This window comes from Callithrix jacchus, chromosome 5, assembly GCF_049354715.1.
Source record: "Callithrix jacchus isolate 240 chromosome 5, calJac240_pri, whole genome shotgun sequence".
Classification (NCBI taxonomy): domain Eukaryota; kingdom Metazoa; phylum Chordata; class Mammalia; order Primates; family Cebidae; genus Callithrix; species Callithrix jacchus.
The window spans coordinates 21,936,626-21,963,617 of NC_133506.1; the positions used below are offsets into that span (position 1 = coordinate 21,936,626).

General features: G+C 38.0%; 1 protein-coding gene across 9 annotated transcripts in view; it reads left to right on the forward strand.

The window, feature by feature from the left end:
- The window catches only part of MACROD2 (mono-ADP ribosylhydrolase 2), a 2,068,485-nt gene that overhangs the window by 860,454 nt on the left and 1,181,039 nt on the right, over positions 1-26,992 (forward strand). Inside the window, exon 1 of one of the 9 annotated variants that reach the window (XM_078371390.1) lies at positions 1-23,465. This exon is cut by the window's left edge and continues 26,292 nt beyond it. The exons of the other annotated variants lie outside the window; for them this stretch is intronic. Within the exon in view, the coding sequence (XP_078227516.1) occupies positions 23,420-23,465 (46 nt within the window). The 5' untranslated portion in view covers positions 1-23,419. The remainder of the gene's footprint in view (positions 23,466-26,992) is intronic. 9 annotated transcript variants of the gene reach the window in all.

The following is a 26,992-nucleotide window of genomic DNA, read 5'->3' on the forward strand; positions in this document are numbered from 1 at the left end:
GAATGGACCTGCTGGTTGTACTTCAAAAGAGGCAAAGACAAAAGGGATCCACACAGAAGCCCCAAAGAGAATCAAGGTTAATGAAGCATTCTGCATATGATGTCTGTCTTTAAAACAGGAATCCTCCAATCTGAAATGGCACAGACACTGTAGGAATAGAACTGAAATGTCTAAAATTATGAATGTTATCCATAGGTTGCCCATACTAGTCAATCAAATTCTAGAAGATGGAAATGACTATATAAATTCTTCCGCTTGCTCTCATCTTGAGGATTAATTTATGGGTACGAGATCCATAGAGGCTTGTTAACAGGAAATCAGACTTTCAGAGCTATATCCTAAATTTTTGTAATGATAGACAGTTAAACAGAATACTTACCTGAATGAATCAGTGTGGCAGAAACATGCACAGGATTTGAAAATTTTATGACTCCAAAAGCATATCTTTATGCCAATTGATAACAAATATTAGATAATTCAAGAAATATTTGGTGAAATAATGAAGGCAGATTGTATAGAAAGCACCTTTGCTTAGAGAGTTCATAAGTTTTTCAAAATGATAAGAGGAAGTAGAACTCTTGTAATTAACTAGAAAGATATGATGCATTGATCTGTAAATTAAAGAATCTTGAATATGAATGTTTCTCTCCTCTTCATTCCTGAGCCTGTCTCTCTCCTCAAGAAAATTTGGATTCCTAAAGACTAAAGTGAGAATGTTTATTACATATGCATAATATCTAGAAAAAGACATCAATTTCTGAAATGAACTTTGTCTTTGCAAAGACCATAGAAAAGGCGGTGAGTGAATCTCTTTATAAAGACAGACTTATCATTGGAACATTTTTGATCATCTAACAGGCAGGAAATTGTTAAATAAACAGTCTTGTTGTAGTAATGAAAAAAATTTAGATGTTTATAGGAGCCCCCAGTGAGGGTAATCACATCTGAATGCATCCTTGAAAACAAACACAACTCAACATTTGAGTGTTCTGTTATTTAACCAATTGGTGTATGAATGGATATGTAACAAAGCCTTGATAATGTGTTTTCTCCCAGTAATTGCATTTCTTTGTAAATTTCTGGCCTTGGAACTACTGCGTCTTAAAATCTCCTGACTTCATAATTCTCAAAATCAGGTGTCTGAGATGGTACTACAAAAGGCTGCTTGAGATAAGAGTGACCATATTTAATGTTACTAACCAGCCAACTCGACAAAATAATCCTTTTCAATAATGTTTTCCAACTAACGAGCAACACCTATCTTACTATGATAAATTCTCCTGTTTTACATAGGAAACAAGATACCAATGACTCTACCTATATCATGCCCAACCAGGAAATTTAATTTGATTAGTGTTTTGCATATACTAAAATACTTCTATCTGGATACATGCAAGGCTCTGTAGGGTGGGGTTAGAATTTTTTTTTTAATGAAACATTCCACATTCCCCCTGAGAGAAATGACAACTATTATGAGGCACAGCTGAAAAACAAAACAAGACACAAGGAGACAAATGAAAAGAACAAACTGAAAATGTGCTAACTCCATATTATTGGGACAAAAATAGTTAACACGTGTAAAACAAGGAGAATTGTTCAAAGCTTTTTTTTCCTTCATGTGAATTTGTTGTAAAGCAAATACCTTGAGTCATTTGTTTATGGTGTGTAAGTGTATGTAAGTGTATGTGGGTGTGTAATCTTTTTGCCCATCTCTTTAGCCAGGAACCATTAAATTCAGTGCCCAGAAAGATGTTGCAAATCAGCTACTATAAAATTAGAATGTGCTAGAAACTCATAATTAATTGTATAAAATTCTTTTACAAGACCAGACAATGGTTCTACATTTTATGTTATATTAAAAACTGAGAAAACGTCATTTGTGAAATCTAATAAGGCAGAACATGATTATGTTCATATTGAAAGTCAGACTAATCTGAGTGGATTAAGGGTGCCTTGTGGAATATCTTGTGTTAGTTGACTAATTCTTGTCCTCATTATTAATGTTCTGAGGCAACTGTAATACCTACAAGTAAACATCAATTCAAAATAACTTCATAAACATTTCTTAATCACCACAGATAGAATATTGTTTGCTGTGTTAATGCAGATTAAATAGCGTAAATTTACTTTTATCTCTTTAAAAAAAATAAATTTTGAAAAGCAGATTAGCAAATGGCAGAGCCGTCACCCTTGATAAAGCTGTTTCACATCTTTGGAGAGCTTAAACATGATACACTGAAGTGTGTTCACTGTCCCTTATGAGCATTAAGTGGTTTGTAAGATAAAAGAGAGAAACCAGAAATGAGAAGGTTTCTATTACAAACTTAGTCATTTCATATAAAGTGATGGCATAGATTGAATCCCTACTCCCACCCTTTGCCCCCTCCCCTTCGCGTCCCAGAACTTCAACTATCCTCTATGATACACAACTGAGCAGGAGACATAGAATCACATTTTTCACAGGGATTTGGAATGTCTCTGTGGTCATGGTCTGCCAGTAATAGAAGCCATATGCTATGGGTCAGGAGGAAAGCTATCTTGAAACAGAAGAACCCATCTCTTGGCCTAATGACCTTGGGAACATTTAGTCATTTCAAGGCATTTATCATTGAAGCACTGTAGGGGTTGTTTGGGCTATGTTTTCTACCATGTGACTCCAAGCTGTGAGGGGGAGAAGTGCATATTATTCACAAAGAAGATAGCATCAGTGGTAAGTAAGTGGCCAATGTCAGTAGCAATAAAATTTCTTCCAGGGCACCTGTTAGGTGATTTGTTGTAGATTGATTTGAGTTTCCCTTTGTGATTTTGAACTCCTTTTAGCTTCTTAATACTTTAAAACACAAGTCTGATGGAATGAGAGATCCCGTGAAAGAATTTGATTTAAACTGAGTACTTTGTGGACATTGGAAAACCAGCTTTGGTCTTGAATTACATTGCCTTTGGAATAGCAGCGTGTAAGACAAAGCGACATGATCTTTGTAATGGCTCTTGGCTCATCTATAGTTGACACACACATGCAAGTTATATGGACTGAGTCACTTGAGATTTCCCATTTCCCATAAAATAATGTTTATCATGCCGTGGTGAGGCTCAAGATTGGTCCCTAAGTAATTTTTGCTCCAGTCTCTTATAGTGATCTCTGAGTATGTCCCCAGAATTGACAGTGATTTAGAGGCATTGTCCATCTAAAATGCTACTGGTGGACACTCATCAGATGGCCAGTATTTGGGTAAAACTCATATTTGCAAGAGGACAGCTAATTTTTGGATATTAGAAAGGAGAAAGCCCCCACCACCACCCATTTCACCACCACTGCCGAATTCTTATTATAGGTATAAGCAGAAATTTTCTAAAATTGAGATTAGGTTTTACAGGAAATTCTGAATGTTCTACTGCTTAATCTCCCAACTACTATACTTCTTTTGTTCTCTATTTTCTCGAATTGAAAGGAGTAGTGAAAATGGTAAAAATACTTTTTCCGTCTTTTCTTCTCAGGGATGTTTGTTACTCATCCCTCTATTTGCCACTAGTATATAAAAAACATCTTTTAGAATCTCCATGTCCTTTTTTTTTTTGAGATGGAGTTTCGACCCTGTTGCCCAGGCTGGAGTGCAATGGAGTGATCTCCGCTCACTGCAACCTCTGCCTCCCAGATTCAAGCAATTCTCCTACCTAAGCCTCCTGAGTAGCTGGGACTGCAGATGTCTAGCCTAGCTAATTTTTATATTTTTAGTAGAGACAGGATTTCACCATGTTGGCCTGGCTGGTCTTGAACTCCTGGACTCTAGTGATTTGTCCACCTCGGCCTATCAAAGTGCTGGGGTTACAAGTGTGAGACACTGCGCCTGGCCAGAATTTACATTTCAAAGCTGGCTGCCTGAAAGAGTAAAGTGACCAAGCCTTAAAGTAATTTTCTGTTGTTATTTTTTATCAGTAGAGACAAGGTCTTGCCACATTGCCCAGGCTGGATTTTGACTCTTGGAGTCAAACAGTCTTTTCACCTCAGCCTCTCAAAGTTATGGGATTACAGGCATGAGCCCCCATACCTGGCCTCCTGCTGTTCTTGGAGGGTTTTCCATTTGTGTCCAGAGAGACTTGGGAAGACTATAATCAGTACTCTTATCATCCAGGAAAACATACATTAGAACTAAAAGAAAAAGAGGAAGGTTAAGTTAAACTGGCCCTAAAACTATTGATGTTCTAAAAAAAATATATTGATGTTCTATCATCGAAAAGGTTGACAGGTTCTTTCAAGGAAAGGTCATTTCAGGAACACAAGAAGTCTTTTTCACTTTACTCTTTGCTCTTATCTGAAAACTCATCATAGTGTTCTCCTATAATATTTTATCATGATTCTTACAGGTTTCAGGATGAAAAATTGAATGTGACTTAAAGAGTGAGGGGCTAGTGTGAGGACACTGCACTCTGAGATAAGCCAGAGTGATTTGTCTTCATCAGATGTTCCATAATGATATTTAACTTTTACTGCATGAAATGAAATTAGTGCTATTATTTTAAAAAAAAAAGCATTTGTAAATTTTAGGTCAAAATTAACTCTAAGAGTTTAAAAAAAATTAACATATTTTAATGTTAAATTTTATTTATCACTTATACTCTAGTTTTTTGACTAATACTAGAAATATTCCCATTGATATCTCTGTGCATTTAAACAATTGTGAAAATAGAGAACTTGGTTATCAGTTAAATGACTGATGTTCTATACAATAACTTTATCACATAGATAAAACGATGAAGAAAAGAAATTAAGTAGGCATTCCTTTGAGACTTTCTGACAATCACATAAGAGGTTTTGATTGGAAAAATTCCTCATTAATGTAGATTGAGTGAATGAACTAATTACTTTGTAATTTGTTCTAATAGAAACTTTCCACTGATGTGAAGGACAAGGGGAAACCCCACCATCTTTACTGCCATGGAAAAGATAAAGAAGTAATGGATCTTTGAAATATTTCCCCTAACTTTCAAAACCTTAGCTTAGTATTGGAGAGTACCTGAGATTACCTTTTAAGTAGATGTTCTCAGGAGAAAAAGAATATAGAAAGGCATCTCTTGCCACATACAATATATTTGAATGACACTACAATGCGGCTTTTGTAGGTGATCAGATAGAAGTGTCTTGCTGTTCTATTGAATTTCATCTTTAACATCCTTCATCAAGGCAGTTACTGCAATACAATGTTGTAAATGAAAGCAAAAAATGACATTATTTGAAGTAAACTTGAGTTTTGTTTTATTACTTGTCGTTTATAAGGTAGTAATATACCATGAAAGGAATTGCATCTTTTGGGTAATAAAGAAATATTCTGTGACCTTGGTATTACTTATACTAAGATTGGTTTTCAGACTTTTCTTTTGGGTAGATTACTATAGAGTAGAGACCATGTCATTCCCCCTTTCCCACCCCATTTAGACATTAAGACATTCTCACTGATTTTTGTATAAGTACCAGTCTTAGTCCATTTTCTGCTGCTGTCTAACAGAATACCACCGACTAAGGAACTTACAAAGCAAAGAGTTTGTTGTTGTTGTTTGTTTGTTCACAAGTCTAGAGTCTGGAAAGTCCAAAATTAAGGCGCTGCATCTGGTGAGTGCCTCCTTGCTGCATCATAGCTTAATGGAAAGCATCACATGGCAAGACCATTCTCTAGAGAGAGGAAATGTGGCCTAACTCCCTTCTTTTATAACTATCCCACTTCTGAAACAACAAACCCACTTGCATGATAACAGCCCTCGTCCATGTAGGAGAATGCTGCTCCCTGAACCAGTCACCTCTCAGAGGTCCCATCTGTCAATAAGGTCACAATTGGCAATTAAATTTCAACATGAGGCCAGGCACGGTGGCTCAGGCCCGTAATCCCAGCACTTTGGGAAGCCACGGTGGGTGGATCACAAGGTCAGGAGATTGAGACCATCCTGGCCAACATGGTGAAAGCTTGTCTCTACTAAAAAATACAAAAATTAGTCGGGCATGGTGGTGGGTGTCTGTAATCCCAGTTACTCTGAAGGCTGAGGCAGGAGAATCACCTGAACCCTGGAGGCAGAGGCTGTAGTGAGCTGAGATTGCACCACTGCATCCAGCCTGGGTGACGAGTGAGACTCTGTCTCAAAAAAAAAAAAAAAAAAAAAAAAATTTCAACATGAATTTTGGAGGGGACATTCAAATCATAGTAATATTTTTTTTTTTTTTTGAAATCTCTCCAGAGCAATAATCTTTAGTCTTGAGTATTTCACTGAAACACTCACATGTAGAGGTATTTTCTGAAAATTGAGACCTGTCTTTATTAAAAATTATTTTTAGTGATGTTTTCTGTTCTGTTTATAGTATGGCTGGGGAAATATAAAGTCTATGTTATTAGGCTTTGTAATGTTTTATTACTAAGGCAGATATAATAGCTCTAGAGAGGACACTGGTAGATAGATTTTTAGACTCAAAGCAGATATTTGTGTACATTTAAAGTAGAAACTGATACCCTACAATTGTTGAGACATTTTTTACATTCTTTGGCTTTCAACACTGATCTTTTTCTATCTGTACAATTAGATGGGTTTGGGTTAATTTTTTTTACTCAGGTGTAGGAAATCAGTAGCACCTGAAATGCCATCGAACTACACTGGAGTCTTCAGTAAAGCAAGACTTTGAGTTCAAACATTGAGTCAGAAAAGTAGATGAACTCAGAAAAGATGAGTCATTTCCAGGAGACATGTCTGCGGTTGAACTTGGGCTTTATTTCCTGTCTTCACAAGAGTACACTTTCATAGTTGTTTTCCATAAGGTTCAAATGCCAGAGTGTATGTGCCCCTCTGTCTTCATTTATAACATTAACAAAAATTCAGGCCTTTATCATTTCATACCGTGGCTGTCAATGGGGCGCTCTCTCCAGCTTCTGGTCTGCTAGTCTTAGCTTCCCTTCCACCATCCCCAGATCTTATTCCCTGGCTTAATTTTTATAAAACAACTATCCGATCATCTCATTTTATGTTCATCAACTTTCACTTATTTATTTTTTATTTATTTTGCTGCCTTCAAACTATAACATCTAGGCTCTTTGTGTTATGGCTGGGGCTAGGAAAGAAAGCCATTATCTAACTTAGTGGCCTCTGAAGGAAATATTAGAGCTTTTCTATAACTTTATTTTTCTTGTCCTTCGAAATTTTCAAGTTTGTGTATACTTTATAATATATATATATATATATATACACTTTACCTATACAGTAGTATATGAATATAATTGATGAATACAAAATACATATATTGAGATATGCTCAAAATAAATTTTACTAAGAGAATGCATACACATGGGTTAGATATAGTTTTAATTTTCTAATAGGTGAGCAAGACAGGTAAATCAAATCTGTCCTGTTGAGGTACTGAACACTGAACTCGATGCAGCCTCCAAGTATGCTACAGGAGTTTAGATTTGTTCACAAATTTATTTTTATTTTTCCATAAAGGCAACAGGTAAACACTGTTTTGCATTTGTTTACCTCCTTTCTTTTTGAGTTTTCTTTCTGAGAACTTCTGTTATCTTGGGCATGCTTCAAAGAGATACTAACTTCATTTCTTACATTTGGCCCAAACTGGCTTCTATTTGCCCACTCTTGTTAACTCCTTTGCCATGAGACTGGATTTTTAATGTATATTCTTGTCTATATGACTTCTTTTCTATTCTGTAGTTATTTCTCTTTCAGCCTTACCTTATGGCCCTATGTTCTGATGCTTTCAACTTGCCAAGTCGTTTTCAAACCCTACGCCCCCATGGTCTGCCATTACCACCACTTCCACCATCACCAGGCTATCCTGTCTCCATTAGTTCACTGTGCCTCTTATGCTTCTTCTCTTACGTAGACATTTCAGTGCATATCTGACACTATCCTGGCTTTCCACCTCATGATTCACTCACATTGATTGTAAATTTTTCTTGTGCTAAGAGCTAAAAATGTCTCTCCTCCCATAGCCTGAGGATCTCAAAATTCCATATTCTCTTTACGGAAGGATAACTTATTTTTTTCCCCCAAATTCCAGTAATCTGGGCGACAAAGTACTGGTTCAAAAAGTTGATAGTCCCAGTACTTTGGGAGGCCAAGGAGGGTGGATCACTTGAGATCAGGAGTTCGAGACCAGCCTGGCTAACATGGTGAAGCCTCATCTCTACTAAAAATCCAAAAAAAAAAAAAAAAAAACCTAGCCAAGCATAGTGGCAGACACCTGTAATCCCAGCTACTTGGGAAGCTGAGGCAGGAGAATCACTTGAAACCAGGAGATGGATGTTGCAGTGAGCCAAGATCGTACCACTGCACTCCAGCCTTGGTGACAGAGCAAGACTCTGCCTCAAAAAATAAATAAATAAAAGTTAAAAAGCTGATAGGAGGGCATCTCTTCACAACACTAACTGTCCCCTGACTACCTAAACCTAAACACTGCTTCTTGTTTTCTTTTTCCTACTTTAGTACAAACTGAGATACTTTAAGACAAAAGGGGTACTTTCTCTCAAGAAGAAAGGCATAAACTTAGCGTCCTATGCAAACCAGTCCTTATGCTTACTATAAATCAATCCAAGACAACTAACTGTCAGAAGGAACAGTAGAATATTCTTTCTGGAATTTTAACAGAAGCAGAAGAAACTTCCCTATAGATTTTCTATGATTGATGTATGCATTCAAGCTCTCCACATTCTAGCCCTGTTTGCCTTCTTAAACTTAGCTCCCTTCTTCTTTTCCTAATATTGCCATCACACTGAGCTATTCTCTATTCCTTCTATACAGCCTGTGTCTCTGCCTTTGTCCATGGCCTTAAATGCCTTCCCAGCCACAATTTAGTAGTTGAAATCTCATCCATCCTTGAATATCTAGCTCACGTATTGGTAATGGCCATAGGACAGCCTCTGCTAACCACTCCCACCAAAAACAACCTTTTTCTCTCTCATGTGACACCTTGTGACATTTATTTTATAACCATGTCACATCCTGACTGTATGATTTTTTTGTATATTATATATTGTGTATTATATAATATTATATGTATTATATATATTTTGTGTATTGTATATTATATAATTTTAAAAATTATATAATATCTAACCTGCTGGTTTGTAAGTTCTTTGAGGACAGGTTCTATGTCAAATTCATCTTTGTATATTCCTGACAGCCTAGTTATAATGATATTACCATATTGGAGGTACAATTGTATTTTTAAAGAGGGTTATATGACTGAAGAAAATGTTTCACAGTGATATATTCTTCCGATGGAATTTTTTAACCTAGTATTACTGAGAATTTCTTGCTCAGCAAAGAGACAGTAGTGTATCATTCTGACACTCTTTTGAGGTTCATGTTTATTCAGTGTCCACTCTCTCACAAGCAGATATTTAATAATTAAAAAAGAAAATCTGTAGCTTGATTATATGCTTAGCCAAGAAATTCTTTTGCAGTTCTAAGGAAAATCTCCAGCAAACCCAATTGCTGTCCCAGCAATGCACTTCAAAGGAAAGAAGAATGCATTTCTTGTACGGAATTCCTGGATATGTTTGATCATTAGTCAGGGCAAGTAGTTTGACTTGAGGCTATTTACTCAGCACGAGTAAAAAGTACAGCATTGCTTCAACCAAGAGGAGTGCCCATACCTTCCCCAAGCTGAATTTAATAATTTGGTCTGTCAGAGGAAGTACAGAGGTTGGCTATAGAAATGAGTCATGACCAGTCAGATTTGGCTGACTTGCGGGCTATTAAAAATATGCCTTCCCCCAAACAGCATTTTTCAGGAATAATAATAACAGAAACACTTGGCACTATGTAATTGACCAAGAACCTGAGAATTTCACGTCAGTACTTATCACTGAAACAGTTTTTGTTGTTTTGCATCTAAGCCAAATCCACACTTGAGTGTTTTTTTAAATATATCTAAATGTTCTATGGCCAATATTTATTTCATCTAGCAAGTGCCACCAAGCATTTTTGGTGTAGTCAAAAATATAAAATAACATTATTAGACTCTTAATTACAAATATTTGGTTAGAGACCATCTGTTTAAGAAAAATGGCATTAAAATGTCAATCTTTTTTTGTTGTTTTTGTTTTTTGTGTTTTTTTTTTGTGACGAAGTCTCGCACTATCACCTGGGCATGGAGTGCAGTGGTGGTCTCAGCTCACTGCAACCTCCACCTCCTGGGTTCAAGTGATTCTCATGCCTCAGCCTTTTGAGTAGCTGGCATTACAGTTGCCCACTACCAAGCCCGGCTAATTTTTTTGTATTTTTAGTAGAGATAGGGTTTCACCATGTTGGTCAGGCTGGAACATTTTTAGAAAATCTAAATATATATTTCATTATATGAGGTAGACTTATATGAGGTGCACTTTTTTGGGAGAAAATGCACATCACCTTTTCATATGTAATTATTAAACACTTTAGGTTTTAATTAAATTTTATTTCAGTTATAAAAATGTTCATTGCCATTTGGCATATTCCTCAGCTAAAATAATTAACAAAAATAATTAAAATTTTCCATGCTTGATTTTCTTATTTCAGTTTTTATGAAAATTATGCTTTTAGCTTATAGAAAATAAAGAAACTGATGTACACGTAGATGTTTTAGACAGTGTCTGTGATTTTTCACCATGAATATCACAGAAAGAAACAACTATGTTTTCATCTTTAGAGAGAAGAAAAAACAAAACATACTAGTGAATCTTTTATTATTGGTTACTTAAAAAAAAGAGTAAAACTTCTGTAATATTAATTTTTAAAAGTTAATTCTCATATTCTAATGGGAGTGTAATGAGTTTTTCTCACAGTGAACTCTAATGAGTTTAGGAACGTGCTGCCATATTTATGGTAGAGGCTATGTAAATTGGACTGATGTTTATTTATGCATTTATTTCATTTGGGAATCTAGTTAGGGACCATAAGTTTGCTCGAGAATTTGTTACAGGAAAGAAAGTGTATGAAGAACTCTTCGTGTCCCAGGAGTGGAATTAAGGTAAAATTAACAAGGAATTGAAGTTATCTTTGATCATGATTTTTGATTCCATTTTTATTCACTTTGAGGAAGTGCCTGTTTTTTTTTTTTTTTGATGTTCAGCAGAGCAGTACAATGCAATACACAGAAGCATAATGTTGAATTTTCATAATAATGTTTGTGATGCAAATGAGGCACACTTCAAAAAGTAGGATGATTACCATTTCTTGGTAAGATGACAGTCCCCTCTTTAAAAAAAAAAATGTTCATTAGTTTTATCGGTAGATTACATATCCGGATTTCAATTTTGAAGTGCATAGTTTTTGCTTATAATTATAATGTGAATTTAAATAGTTTTAGATTGTGCATTTAAAACAATTCTTCTGTCACTGAATTACGCTCTGAATTAATGAGCTGTTTGCCACCTCAGAGCCCTTTGCTTTGAAATTCAGTCCGGTTTCAAATGAACTCTAACCATTTCAGGCCAGCAGCTCACAGAAGGTTGCAGGATTAATGAGCTCCAGGGGCTCTGTGGCTTCCTTAGAAGCATTTATCACTAAATTCTGTTCTTAGGGAATATCATCCTTATGTAAGAAGATGGGGAACTAAAAGTGGAAAAATGCTATTTAAACAAATGATTCGATAATTGCCAATGAATAATGAAGTGTTCCTTCTTCTCGCTATAGATGAAATACAAGAGATGTGTATAAGACCAGAGCTTTTACCGTCTCTAACTGGAGTAAAATTAAAACTGATGGATATTTTAATAAGATTACTAATGTAGGTGAAACAGTCCTCCTCTATGACTTGTTATACGACTCTATATTCATTCATTTACTGGACTTCGTAGGGCTTAGATAAAGAACTTGTACACATCCACTGTCAAATATGCTTTTGCATGCATATACTCTTGGATATCATAGCCTGTTTGCAAAACTGTATCTGTCTCCCTAGATATCCTGTAGGAAGAACTAGTCTTTCCTCTCCTTTTAGATCTTCTCAAGGCATCCTCTAAGATAATAAGACAGAGAGAGTAATATGGGAGGAAAAGTTGTCCCTTGATCTTTAACGAGGCATTTCCTGTGAGCTGACAGTCTCCCCTTTTTAAAATAATGGTTATTAATTTTATGAGTAGATTATATAACCAGATTTTCATCTTGAAGGCAAATCAAGTTGTTTACCTCTGGGGAGAGTTTGTATACCTGAGGTTGTGCCATCTAATTACGACAGCCTACGCAAAGGATGGCAAATTCATGGCAATCCATGGATACTCCACGTTCTCCAGCAGACATCACTTATCAGTCATGGCAGTTTTCTCAAAGGAACAGCATTCTGTGTCACTGAGATGCAGCCTTGGAATAATTTTCAATACTTTCAGTGACCCAGGCAGCCCCTACCTCTTGACTGGAGTTGGCGAATGAGATAAACGTGTTGGCTGACTCCGTTCTGGTTAGCCCTCTTTGGTACAGTTAGGTGCTCTGACCTTTTAGACAGACCTGCAAAACCAAGCCTATCTTCAGCTTCCAATTAGATGTTAAGATGTGAAAACATAGGCATCTTTAAATTGATGAAATATTCAGCCACCTCAGTTCTGTTCCCAGCTAATCATGCGTGTCGTCTACATTTTATTCTACCAACTTTATTCAGATTTTACCTTTCACCTCACGGTTGTTTTGCCGCTAGAATGTGAAAATATCTTCTAATGCCTAAATTGATATCCTTGAATTAAAGGTGTGTTGATGTTGCAGTTCTAACTTCAGTGTTCTGGGGCTGTCTTGCAGCAGAAGGGAGTACAGTTTAGGCCTGCCAAGCATTATGTGATGTCCTTGCTCAAGCCTTCTCTTGGCAAGTATGAACTCTCACATCTAAGAAGCAAGAGCCGATTGTAAGCAGCTAAGTATCCCAGTAAAAATAGGCTCCTAACCCTTACTCTGGCATTTGTGTTTCATCATAGCAAATCTGGATGCAAGAAAGCTACGGGAACTAAATCTTCTCCTACACCTGAAGAGATCTATTACTTCAATCACTCCACTGAAAAATCTACCAAAGATTAAGTATGTTTCTCTTTTGGATTCCTGAAAGTTGGGATTTTTACAAATCACAATGACTTCATGAAATGTCATTAACATGTGGCCAAAAGAGCATAGGATGGAGAGCCATAGTTTCAAAGTAGAGAGCTTTGGGGTTCATCTAGGACACTGAAATTTTATTTGCAATCTGTTGAGCTTGAAAACAAAAAGCATGAAGATAAAACTGGAGGATGAACATCTCATACCATCAATATGTGGGGGATTTGAAGCTCTATGACAGTTCTAAAACCCAGCCTAAGAAAGTATGAAACATTCTGAGGAATGTTCATAAAGATATGCAAATGAACTTTGAAATGGAAAAAATGCAAATCAGTTGAGATGGCACAGGGTCAGTTTACCCATTCTCTCAGGGCATATCAGAGCTTCACAAGTTTAACTCAAAGGGAAATGTACACCTGCTGACTCTCTTCAGGTGAAAAAAGATTCCACTTGCAGCTAGTATGAAATATTTGAGTTTCGTTTGCTACTATTGTATCAGAGATGCTTCAACTAGATCGTTTAATTGTCACCCTTATGCCATTTAAGGAGCTGTTAAATTCTCTCCCTAATGAAAGAGAGATGAGAAATCCAGGACACCCCACACTTAATGGGTTGGTTTCTAAATATTATAGTTTTAGATGCAACTGGTACCTCTAAATAACTCAAAATACTGAAGAGTTTACTATACACAGCAAAATGTGTTATCTCAATTGGAATTAGGTCTATAACCAGGTAGATATGTTTTATTAGTCAGAATGGAAGACAATGGATTGGTAAATATTATAATTTGAAAATGTCTATATAAAAGAAGCCTCAACATAGGAAAAGGTGACATTAATATCAAAGGCAACGGTAATTTATAAAAAAGATAATAGTGTTTTAGAGAGTGATGAATAGCCATGAGGAGGAAGAGTTTTTAGGCCAGATTTTGCAATTTATAATTTTTTTTTAACACAGCAATGACCTTAGAGTTCTGAATGGGCTGTGTTATGGCAGGCAGTACCTTTTGCCATTAAAAAAATAAGGTCTCATATTAGTTCTTTTTTTTTTTAAGCCTTCTGTCTAGAAAAAGAAATGAATGTGTCTTTAGAAATAAAAACACAAAGAAGTTGCTACTGAGGGAAAGAGTTCAAAAGAATCACCTTTTAGGAATTATTTTTTAAGACTACATAGGTGAACTTTTTGGTTTTGGAAATTCTTAAGCATTTTGATTTCATTCTTTCTGGAGAGCCACCAATACTGGAGGTTGGACACCAAATAACAAATTAACCATCCCGTTTCATTTGTAGCCTCCAGGAGATTAGATCAGTTTGGTTACTAATGAATTTTGGTCCCCAGCACAGAACAATTACAATGGAATATGAGGACGGTTTCAAGAACATCAGGAGGATTTTACCAAATTCTATTTAATCTCCTCTCACCCTGTTTACAGGTCAGCTTATTAAAGTTTAAAATTCTTGGAAGATGGTTTCCATGGAGAGAGAAAATTATCTCTTTAGATATACTATTCTAGGGTTAATTTGATTTAACCAAATTTATTTAGAGTTTCACAAGTGAAACACAACGCTGTCTTAGGAGCTACAGGGATACTAAGATGAACATGGAAACAAATGACTGCCCTTAATTAAGTTGGCATGCAGCTCACATACGCAAAGATGTGCACAAATCCAGGATAAAATGTGGCAAGTGCTATCACTTAAGCATAAATAAGTAAGAAATTGTACTCTTCAGACAAAATCTTGTTTGCCCTTCGTAACAACCCTGTTTGAAGATATAATCATTCCCACCACCAGGCGTGGTGACTCATGTCTGTAATCCCAGCACTTTGAGAGGCCAAGGCAGGAGGATTGCCTGAGCTCAGAAGTTCAAAACCAGCCTGGCAACATGGCGAAATCCCGTCTCTAGTAAAAATAAAAAAAAATTAGTTGAATGTGGTGGTTAGTGCATGTAGTTCCAGCTACTTTGGAGGCTGAGGCAGGAGAATTGCTTGAACCTGGGAGGTGGAGGTTGCAGTGAGCCGAGATTGTGCCACTGAACTCCAGTCTGCGTGGCAGAGCAAGACTGTCTCAAAAAAAAAAAGTAAAAGATATAATTATATAATTATTCCCATTTCACAGAAAGCAAAACAGTGTCATAAAGCAGCACATCTGGTAAGTAAAGCCAGGACGTGAACCCACACTGTATACCACCCATCCCACAGTGCTTTCTTGGTGCTAGGGAGGAGCCAATAATAAAGCATTTCATGGAGAAAGTGGCATGGTAATGAACCTCGAAAGACAGATATCATCTCAAAAGGTTGGCAGACAGAGAGGACATGTCAGAGAGTCATGAGTGAAAGAGGAAATTTAAGCTTTGAGGGCAGGACAGATGAGGCTTCCAGCGGGAGAGCAGAGATTGGGAAGAACATCTAAAAGTGAGTTCTCTGGAACACTCCATGAGGGATGGGAGCAGGAGAGAGGAGGAAGTGCAGGCTAGCTAAGGAGACAAGGAAAGAGCAGTCCAGCCAATGCGAGGTCATCTTGGACAGCGAGGTGGCCCAGAAACCAAGGTTCAACAGTGCAGAAAATCAAAGGGGGCCCCACTGTAGTTTGTTTCAAAGAGAAAGATACACAGGGATTAAGAGGACCCCAACAGTTTTCTTGATCTGAGGGGTAATGGTGACTATAGAAAGAATAGTTTCATTATTAGAGTGGAGATAAGGCATAGAGTGTGGGAAAAAATTGCAGCGGACAACGGACGAAGTAAAGGGAGAAGCGGAAGACATGAAAGTTAATCACTGTTTTAAGAAGGTTAGTAGCGGAGGAAAGAGAGAATACACTTTTATCACTTTCGTGCACTCAAAAGCTCAGGTAGTATCCTCATTTTAAAGAGCCTTTGGTAACATCTGATATGGAGCAGGCCCCTAAGGTGGCTCTATGACAGAGCTTTTGTTCTGAGGATGCCAGAGTAAGTGAGTTTGGAGACGGCAGGTGAAACTTGCTTTTGTTAGTGACTGAATTCACTAACAAAATGGGTGGGGAAGAGTTAGGTTGCTTAGCTGTCTCCTGGGTTCTTTCTGGTTGACTGGAAATGCTTTCATGGCCCATCTTCCTGTCTAACTTAAGATGTTCATAGACGTTTTAAAAATAGGGTGGGGCTGGGTAGGGTGGCTCACACCTGTAATCCCAGTACTTTGGGAGGCTCAGGCGGGCAGATCAAAAGGTCAACAGATTGAGACCATCCTGGCGAAACCCCATCTCTACTAAAAATACAAAAATTAACTGGGCATGGTAGCTTGCGCCTCTAGTCCTAGCTGCTCCGGAGGCTGATGCTGGAGAATCGCTTGAACCCGGGAGGCAGAGGTTGCAGTGAGCATAGATTGCACCGCTGCACTCGACTCTGTCTAAAAAAAAAAAAAAAAAATAGGGTGGAGTCTGGAGGTAGAAGACAAACCTGTATAAAGTCAAAGTAAGGAGAAAGAGAAAATAAAGAAAAGGAATAAAGAGAAACGGAGCCAGTGATTATTTGCTGTCACAACCCTTTCGGTTTCAGTTTTCCAGCAATATTTTTCTTTTTTTTTTCTCCTCTTTTCATTATTAAATGCCTTAAGAAATGAGTATGCTGCATTGACAGAGTTACGATGACTTACATGAGAAGAGCTTCTGAGAAGTGAGTTCTTGGAAGCACTGTGGTGGTGGCCAAGTATTTGCTTCTAAGATTTTATTTGACATCTATAAGGAGAAATATGCACAAACATTTTTTTGGTGCTGGAAGTCGGAAAAATAACAAGAATTTAATGAGTAATAGGAAATGTAAGGGGAACCATTAAATATAACTATAATTACATGGACCCCACTTAATCTGCATGTTTTTAGTTAGATTTGGGTGTATTCTGTGTCTGTTAAGGCAGGTGGGCAAGTTGGTTCATTTGGCTGGAATCGTGGGGCAATTAGGTCAGCATTAGAGGCTTGGTAATTCTGCAGTCTATTTAGTTTCAACCTGCTCCATGACCCCAGGACACTTTCAACCTCACCATTACCCCGACTTTTGTCTGTGAGTTCAGGGAGGCACCAATCAGAGAATGTGGATGGCTTTCTAGCACATCGGTCTCCACCAGGAGAACGCTATGGTCAGATAAGTAGGATTCCTCTTTACATAAACACAATGGCCTGGTTCACTGTTGGAAAGATTAGAAACTGCTGTGAGATGTGCAATAATTAATGACTACTGAATGCTTGTTCTTGAATTTGCTTTATAAAAAGTGGGATCTGGGAACCTTATTAATTACCTAGCTTTGTAAGAATACTTGTTCTATAACTGTGTTAGTATAGTTAGTTAATCAGTGACTCATAGTGTACTGGTAGCTGACAGATCTAGACTTAACACATAGAAGGTCTTACTAAGCATGGTTTGGTGAGCTGGCTACTTTGATTCTAGGATAGTTTATGTTTAATTATTATGCCACACCTTGGGCTTATGCTATCTCTTGATGTAATGGAAATAAAATAGATTACATTTTACACTACAAAGTTTATTTAAAAAAAAATTTAAGCTTGTCACTCAAGAGTAAACATCTGTATCCAATGCAGGAAAGATTGCAGGTTTTCTGAGGACTGAGAACACTAAGGTGAGCTCTCTATAAGAAAAAGATAAATGGGCTGGGCGCGGTGGCTCACGCCTGTAATCCCAGCACTTTGGGAGGCTGAGGTGGGCAAATCATGAGGTCAAGAGATCAAGACCATGTTGAAACTCTGTCTCTACTAAAAAATACAAAAATTAGCTGGGCCTGGTGGCGCGCCTGTAGTCCCCGCTACTTGGGAGGCTGAGAAAGAGAATTGCTTGAACCCAGGAGAAGGAGGTTGCAGTGAGCCGAGATCACACCACTGCACTCCAGCCTGGTGCCTGGCGACACAGAGAGACTCTGTCTCAAAAAAAAAAAAAAAAACAAAAAAAGAAAGAAAAGAAGAAGACAAATATACAATATAAGATTAGGTATGAAGTGGTTTTTCCTGTAAGGTGATGGAATTTTCAAAAAGTATTAATAGTTGAGAAAATATTTTCCCATTTTATTATTCTCTATTGATAATAACATATACACTTTTTGAATTGTGGTTAAACTTGAGAAGGCATCTTTAGGCTTCTTTCCAGATGAACTGCAAGATTTTAGAGCATCTCAAAATTTCTGGTGCAGGGACTAATCTTAAATACTTGGAAATTGGCTGTCTTCATTAACTAGCCTGTTACCATAGCTTTCTCACTTTTGCTAATTAAAAAAATATGACCATATGAACACATTGCTAGGACCCCATCCAAGTCCTTAAAAGGGGCCTGGTGGGGGAAGGATCTTGAAGCTTAAGCTCCATTGTTTCATGGTAAATTTATCTCTGATCTGACAGCGTCATAATCTTTCACTGAATCCGTCCAAACAGTATTATACTCAATAGTCCACCAAAACAGCATAACCTTTCATGCTGAGATACAGTAAGTCAGTTGAGGAAGAATTCAGGATTTTAGTCACCGTATCAAGTTTTTTTTTTTAATAAGGCACAGCTCAGTTCTTATCTCTTGGTTTGACTGTCATACAATGGCTTATTGTAACAATGTTATGTTAATATCTTTGTGTCTCTTACAAGCTTTAATTTATTCCCATAGCATGAAAAGAGACTAAATTCTCACGTAAGAACATGAAAATATTTTTAAAGATGTTATCTCTTATGGTATGTCTTTTAACTAATCTAGTTCACGGACTAGATTAGTTGTAGGCATCTAAAATAATAAGTAATCTCAACAGATAGTATATAGTTAGAAATATCATATATCTAAATAATTATCTTGTAAAGAAAACCCTTAACATTCTTAAAATGTTGTTATTTCTAAGCCTAAAGTAAAATGCAGCTTGTTACTTAAGAAAGATTTCGGAAGAGATATAAAGATCCCATTGCACTTTACATGGCTTTGAAAATGTATCAGGATCCGTTGTACTGCATGAAACATACTTAGTTTCATTAGAGATGCTTGGGCCTCTCACTTTGTCTGCCTCCTGCCCCTCTATGTACACAAATTCAGCAACCTAATCATGTTGCCTTTGGTCAAATTTAATTTGTATTTTTCCCCAGTAATGCTGTCTGGTGGCAGTTAAATAGAATTTAATTAAAATAAATATTCACAGGCTTTAATAGAGCTTAATGATCTGATTTGACTTAGTAAAATGAGGCAGAAAGTCTAGATGCTGTAAGATATACCTACATTACTTGACTTGGTTAAAGGTTTAGTAAAACAGAGGCCAGCATTTACAAAAAGGGAGAAATGGGGAAATCCAATGATAAAAGCTATCTGAACATTTAGTTAGAACTACGCATGCACAAAAACGTCCTACTGAATTTGTATCCACAATAAAAATTGGGTTGTTTCTTGTTTTTCTATTTTATTACAACCATAAAATTAAGGTTTGAATAACTAGGCAATCCACTTGTTAAATGGCAATTTGCATTGACAAGCTGTTTTCCCAAATTTCATTTCTGGATCAGTACTTCTCAGCCTTTAATGTGGGCATGAATAACCCAGGGGTGGTGTGAAAATACAGATTCAGATTCAGCAGGTCTGGGGCAAAGCCTGAGATACTGTATTCTGACAAGCTCCTTGCTGGTGTGAGGACTGCCCCTTGAGTAGCAAGGCCCTACACAGTGAAGTGAAGAGAGCTGATTTGGGACAGTTGCCACCTCCATGATAACCATAATTTTATGGATAATAATATGTAAATGATACCACCTCTCACATATGCAGTTGTTTCATATATTTCCATCATCTCATTTTGGTCCTCACAGTATATAACGTCACATGCTTTGTCGCAACCTGAGTGCCACTGCTTGTAAAGCCTGGTACATAAGAATATTAGATTTCAGAGTGTTAGCTCACATAGTCCAGCATGTGCAAAGCATAGCTAGGTTTATCTTTCCGAAGAGTATTCACAAAATCTTGTTACTTCCTCACTCAAGATCCATCCAGTGGAGCATCTCCTCTGCTCACCAACCCCATAAATCATCATTCCTATTCTCCATCTGTTCTCCAAGGCTGATCATCTCACTGCCCTCCACACAGGCTGGATTTATTTCTGAATCCAAATTCTGCACATGCAGTTGCCTGACCAAGAAGGCTCCCACTTATATCTCCTGCTCTTCATGAAATCTTGTAAAATCCTTTCTGCACACACAGGCTCTGAGTGGCCCTATTCCTTGTCATCTGACACAGCCGAACAGATAAAGACATTCTAGAAGTACTGGAATTCTTCTGATGTATGCTGGGAGATGTTTTTTAGCTTCCTTATGTGCTGCATTTTAAAACACTCTAAGATTCGTGTCCATTAACTCCCAAGGCATGCTCTTTTAGGTATTTATCAAGTACATTTCTATAGTTGAAGTTCTGAGGTATGACAAGGGAGCCCAGCCTTAGCGCACCAGTCCAGATGTAACATCATAAGTTATAAACAGCCTTCATTTACTGAATTTGGACTTAAAAGCCACAAAATGAATAGGTAATTAATGTGGAAAGTGGAAAATTTTGATTTAGAGAGAAGGAGCTGGTAAACAATTAAACACTAACTTAAAGGAATTTTCACATTAATGAACAATCGGTACCTCTATGGAGTTATTTAGTCACTTGGGAATTTTTTTTTTCTGTGAGACAAAGTCTCGCTCTTGTCATCCAGGCTAGAGTGCAATGGCGTGATCTCGGCTCACTGCAATTCCGACTCCCAGGTTCAAGCAATTCTGCCTCAGCTTCTGCAGCAGCTGGTATTATAGGCACTTGTCACCATGCCCAGCTAATTTTTGTATTTTTAGTAAAGACAGGGTTTCACCATGTTGGCCAGGCTGGTCTCAAAGTCCTGACCTCAGGCGATCCGCCTGCCTCAGCCTCCCAAAGTGTTGGGATTACAGACGTGAGCCACCTCACCCAGCTGGGAAATGTTTTATATAATAGTCTCACTTGTAGGATATTTCTTAGAAAGAGAGTCACATGATACATTTTTATCACTCTGACTTGCTACTTAAGAGATCTGGCACATACAGCAAGGCGCTAAATATGCCACAAGGGTATAATCGGAAAATGTGGTTAACCTGATGCAGGGGTCTGAGTGGAACTTTGAACAAGGCTAGGATAGGCCTGTTGAGCCCTTGGCCAGCAGGATTTATTTGGTGGTGGTTTTCTAACAGACACTCGGAAGGGATTCTTGGAGGTAATGCAAAAATCTCAAGACTTAATGAATGACTTTGTGGTAGAAAAAACATGGAAAAAATGCAATTTGGATACAGATAACAAACTTGATTATGAAAAAATAAAAACCCAGATACTCCTTATGATTTTGAAATGATACACTTTAGGGGGCTGTAAGAGGTCCAGTAAATTATCCTTTGACATCCAGACCATAAGATTTTGTCTTCTAACTACCCAAAGCACTTGGGTCAGTGTACATTTCAGTGCACTGATGCATCCACTTGCCTGTGTGAACTCATTAAGGTCAGGAGGATGTTGTATTCTTCTAGGCAAAAAGAGGGCAGCATACTCTACATACAATGTTGGGTAAAAATCCCACTATTCCACCTCATAGCAATGCAGCTTTAAACATGTGTTCAAACCTGTCTGAGCCTCAGTTTATCTATCTGTAAAATGGTGATAATAATAGTACTCACCTCAAAGCATTGTTGTAAGGATTACATGAGTAATGAAAGTTGGATTGAGGGGGAAAGAGGCAGAGCATGAAGTACTAATTTAAAGGAATGTTCAGGTAACGCCTATGAGATTAAATACTTACTAATGGTTAACACTTCTATGCAGTGCTATCTAACAGGGCTTCACTCTAATGATGCAAAGGCAGAAGAATGATACAGTGGATTCCGGGGACTTGAGGGCAAGGTTGAGGGGGTGAGAGATAAAAGACTACATATTGGATGCAGTATACACTGGTTAGGGGATGTCTGGGGAGCACTAAAATCTCAGAAATTACCACTAAAGAACTTATCCATGTAACCAAAACCACCTGGATCCCAAAAACTATTGAAATAAATACTGCCAAGCAAATCGAAAGCATTCTATAAATGTTAATTATAGAAAGTGTTCTGTAAGTGTTAATTATTATAGTAATCATGATTACTGGTATGGAGTTAAGAAAAAGGCAAGGGCTGCATCTTTAGAAATGATTTAATTCATGTCAAGTGCTTAACACAGTGCCTGTGTATATGTGTGCCTCATAAATGCTAGTTGTTATCAGAGTTCCTGTTATCCTAGTGCCCATCCTTACCTCACTTCTGGAGTACCCATCATATTCAATATTCCAAAAGATAAATGCAGTTCTGTTTATTGGATATTTATCTAAGGCAACTATTAACCCATTGGAATGGTGATTTTTCTGAGAGATTCTTCTTTTTTAAACCATTGATAACTGTATTTCTGCTATTGAGACTTCTGTTCAGAGCCAATATTTCTTCCATTTATAACAACTTGGGAAATTCCAATATTTTCGATTTTTCCAGTGGATAGTCTCAACTTATTAGTTAGCTCTGTAATATCATCTATGAGGCTGACCCATATTAGATCTTTGTTATGGTCTGTGGTTTGCAATAATTGTCATTCTCAGTTCCCTAAGTACTATATAGGAGAAAAGACAGTAGAATGTTAACTCAGAACAGGGGTCTTTGGAGGTTACTCTCTCCAGCATTTTGATTTTATAGATAAGGAGACGTGACTTGTCCAGTGTCACCTAGCAGATCAGAGGCAAATCCAGGACAACATTCTTAAAGGTCACATATTGACAGTCTGTTAAATATGCACATGTGAGTATATCCATTAATTTCAGCTTGTTTTAAGAATAAAAATCAAAGTTATATAAGGTTCCTGAATAAATATCATAGCAGAAGGGAGACCATGTGATAGAACCTTCAAAAAAATCTAATATATTGTCTGGTTGCTTCCTGAATTGTGCAGGTTTCATTTCTGAATATGGCCTCAAATAAATTGAAAAGGACATCCCTTTAATCCTTGTCAAGTGCAAGATCTGTGTCATAAATGCTTTCAATAATGAGGGGGGACAGGACAAAATTTTAAGGAAAAGAATTTATACAAAAGATTGAATCAGTGCTTTTTCTGGATAAGCAAAGCAATGTGTGTGTTAATTCTACTCTCCTCCTCCCCTTCGTGAAGGGGGTTGGGGGTGGGAGCATTAGCAAGAAAGGAGGGGCCTAATTTATGGCGAGAGTGAGAACTCTTTTCAAGCCTGTGGGCAGAAAGCACTGCCGCACCTCCCTCCCTGCTGGAACCTGCTCTCTGAGATCTGGGACTCCTCGGGGTCTCTGTTTGCCTAATTGCAACTTGTGCTTATGCCCTCCAGTTCTCACTGGCTCCTTTGATGCTTTTCAGCAAGTCCTCTCAAAGCAGCGGGACAAAATGGGAAGGTAAGCAATCCTTTCACATAAAAGAGGGCAGCAAAACCCAGGTGGGGGCTCCTGCTGAGATGCTCCCTTCCAAGGCTCTGACCACACAGTCTGAGCAAACACTGTGACTAGTGGCAGCAAATGAAATTTACAGCCCTCTTAACCTGCAAGCCACAGCCAGCGTCCCACTCCACTCTCCAAAATAAATTCAACATGGCTATTTTTTAAAAAATATCTTTTCCGGCCGGGTGCGGTGGCTCAAGCCTGTAATCCCAACACTTTGGGAGGCCGAGGCAGGTGGATCACGAGGTCGAGATATTGAGACCATCCTGGTCAACATGGTGAAACCCCGTCTCTACTAAAAATACCAAAAATTAGCTGGGCATGGTGGCGCGTGCCTGTAATCCCAGCTACTCAGGAGGCTGAGGCAGGAGAATTGCCTGAACCCAGGAGGCGGAGGTTGCGGTGAGCTGAGATCATGCCATTGCACTCCAGCCTGGGTAACAAGAGTGAAATTCCGTCTCAAAAAAAAAAAAAAAAATATATTTTCGAGGTTTTTCATTTGAGTATCTAAGGACTGAATTAGATGGTCTCCATCTCTACTAACTACATCCCATTCTGGAGATTTAAAAAAAATATTTTTTGCTTTGTTTATGTGTTCATCTCATGCTTGTCAGTTCACCAGTTCCCAGTTTTTATTCTGTTATACAACAAGGGAGCCTAACAAAGGATCACAATAGGAAAAATAACTTGCCCCACGTGGTTAAAATGAAGAGAATTTAATTAAAGGAGTAGTTACAAAGTGTGGGCAGCATTGAGGAACTGACACAAGATGTTGAGCCACTCCAAGATTAGCAACTGGTGGAAGCTGTTACTACCCAGTAGGCCTAAAGGGGCAATGAGAAGATAATGTTAATGGAAGCCAGTGAGCTCTAGAGCCATGGAGGAAGGGCATCCTGCAGCGCTCTTGTTCTCAACGTTGTCTGCTCATTGGAATATCAGGGAAATGTACTAACAGCTGGGTTCCACCTCCTAGAGATTTTGACGTAATTGACTTTTTTGTGGTCATCAAGACACAGTCATAGAAAGACATAGTCACTGACTAAGAGACAGCAGCAAAGCTAGGAGTAAACAGGAAAGAAATACCCTGACCTCCCTCTCCTATGCTCTGATATCCTGTTGATGCCTCCAACTATAAGCCAGACTAGGAGGGAGCTGGTACAGTGCACTCTGCATGGATCAACCTCCTGTAGTCTGTGTGGTAGGGAAAATAGGTAAATAACCTGTGCAGAGCTCACAATAAAACCCTACAAACAGCCTCTGTCCCTGCCACACACAATCCCAGGAATTAGAAGTGAGGGCAGACTCTCACTTTCTCATTAAGGTGGCTTACTCATGCTTTCTTGGTATTGAGCGGGGCACCTTTATGTAGAAGTACCTCCCGAAGGGCTAACCCCATCTGGCATCTCTTGACAATGTTTCTTCTTTAAAACAAAAACAAAAACAAAAACAAAAACGGAGTCTCTCTCTGTTGCCCAGGCTGAAGTGTAGTGGCATGATCTCGACTCACTGCAACCTCTGTCTCCTGGGTTCAAGCAATTCTCCTGCCTCAGCCTCTTGAGTAGCAGGGATTAGAGATGTGCCACCATGCCCAGCTAATTTTTGTATTTTTAATAGAGACAGTTTCACCATGCTGATCAGGCTGGTCTCAAACTCTCGACCTCGTGATCTTCCCTCCTCAGCCTTCTGAAATGCTGGGATTACAGGCATGAGCCACTGTGCCCAGCAACATTTCTTCTTAATATCAGTGGCTCTCCTGCTGCTGGCCTAGCAAGACCCCAAGGTCCACTGGGATGTACATACTCATGGTATTATAATCTGCAGTGTTTGTGGGGGCCGTGGAATGCGGACTTCCAAAGTGAAATAGGACATTAGAGGTCATAGAGATTTTTTTTTTTCCTTAATGGAGAGGATTAAGACCAAAGCAATGAGTTTCACCTAAGCTGGCCCTTGCCTTTTGTCTAACAGGCAATGCCATCTTCTGAATGGGCACAGAATTGTCAGAGAAGAGAGCAGAGGTTGAGTTGGCATACCTACTGTAGTAAGGGATTTTGAGCAAAGAGCTGTATGTTCCTGTATGGGAGCCTAGCTTTTGGTTAAATAATAATACAAAAATGCGGATGTGGATGCCAGGCTTTCCTCCTTTCCCACAGAAGTTGGGTAGTGACTACACATTTAGGTTCACCTTGCTTGAAGCCACACTGTAGTTTCTAATAAGGTTATTATTAGTATTCAGTAGCCATTCTCCAAGGGTTGGCTTCAAATGAGATCAGTAAAGCAGAAGCAAACCGCCCACGGGTTCTTTCCCAATTTCTTTCACCCTAAGCCTCTCATTTCACCAGACATCTGTAGGAAGAAAAGCGAGATCCCTGAAGGGCAGCAACTTTTCATAAGTGACACTTGCAGTTTTGCCAATGTACATATCTGAGGGCTCATTGCACAAGCAGTGCTTATATCTGGGCACATTTCACATGGTAGATTTCTTGTCCTTTCTGATTTTCTCGCCAATCACACGGATACAGGCCACTTACAATGTCTCTGTAAAGCTTCAAGGGGTAAAGGAGGGCAGGGGGGAGGAATAAAGGAATGATTCTTACAGGTGTTATACCAAATGCCTCTAGTTGAATAACTTAAAAACGTGTTACAAATACAGTTTGACCAACTATAACAATGTAAAAGCATATTCAACAGGAAGTGAAGGTCTAGGGGTATGGATAGAGATTTCTAGAAAATTACAGTTAGATAAACGTGAGTTTCCAAATCGGAAAGAAGAAAAAAGGCATGTCTGGCTCAATATATAACATTAATATCATGCGTGGAGATTCTATTAATAACATTTGTCAGCCACTGTTGTGGAAGCTTTACATCCATTTTATCCCCACATCAATCCTGTTAAAGGGGAACTATTATTATCTTAATATAATGGATGCAAAAACAAAGGCTCTAAGAGCTTAAGAAACTTGTCCAAAATCATGTAGCTATAAAGTGGCCAAGCCAGGATTCAGACCTCAGTTAACCCACTTACAAACTCTAAACTCACTTCTCCATTGTTAAACTTGATTAGAATATTGGTTTAAAATGAAGTTTGCCACATTCTTCCCTCAGATCCGTCTTTTTAATAAGTTGCTAGGTGATTTTTATGGTCAGGAGATACTACATGATGTGAGCTACTTCCTGAGTGTAGATGATTTCTTTCTTTCCCTTTAGGCTTCCGTTTTCTAAAATGTGGATGAGAACACTCTTCTGTGTTCTGCAAAAGGTTCAATTTTAAAATTTACATAGAAATTATATTTACATGTTTTATAAACATATAGTTTTATAAATAATAACATGTCCTTTTCTTGCTGATTAAGACATGATTATCAGTATGTAAAATGCTATGAGAAGTCCTAGAGTAAAGATATTTTTGTCTGGAGAATCTGACTTTTGTCTTTCTCTGAAGAGAGAGCGATCTGACTTCTGTCTTTTACCAAATAATACCTATTTGT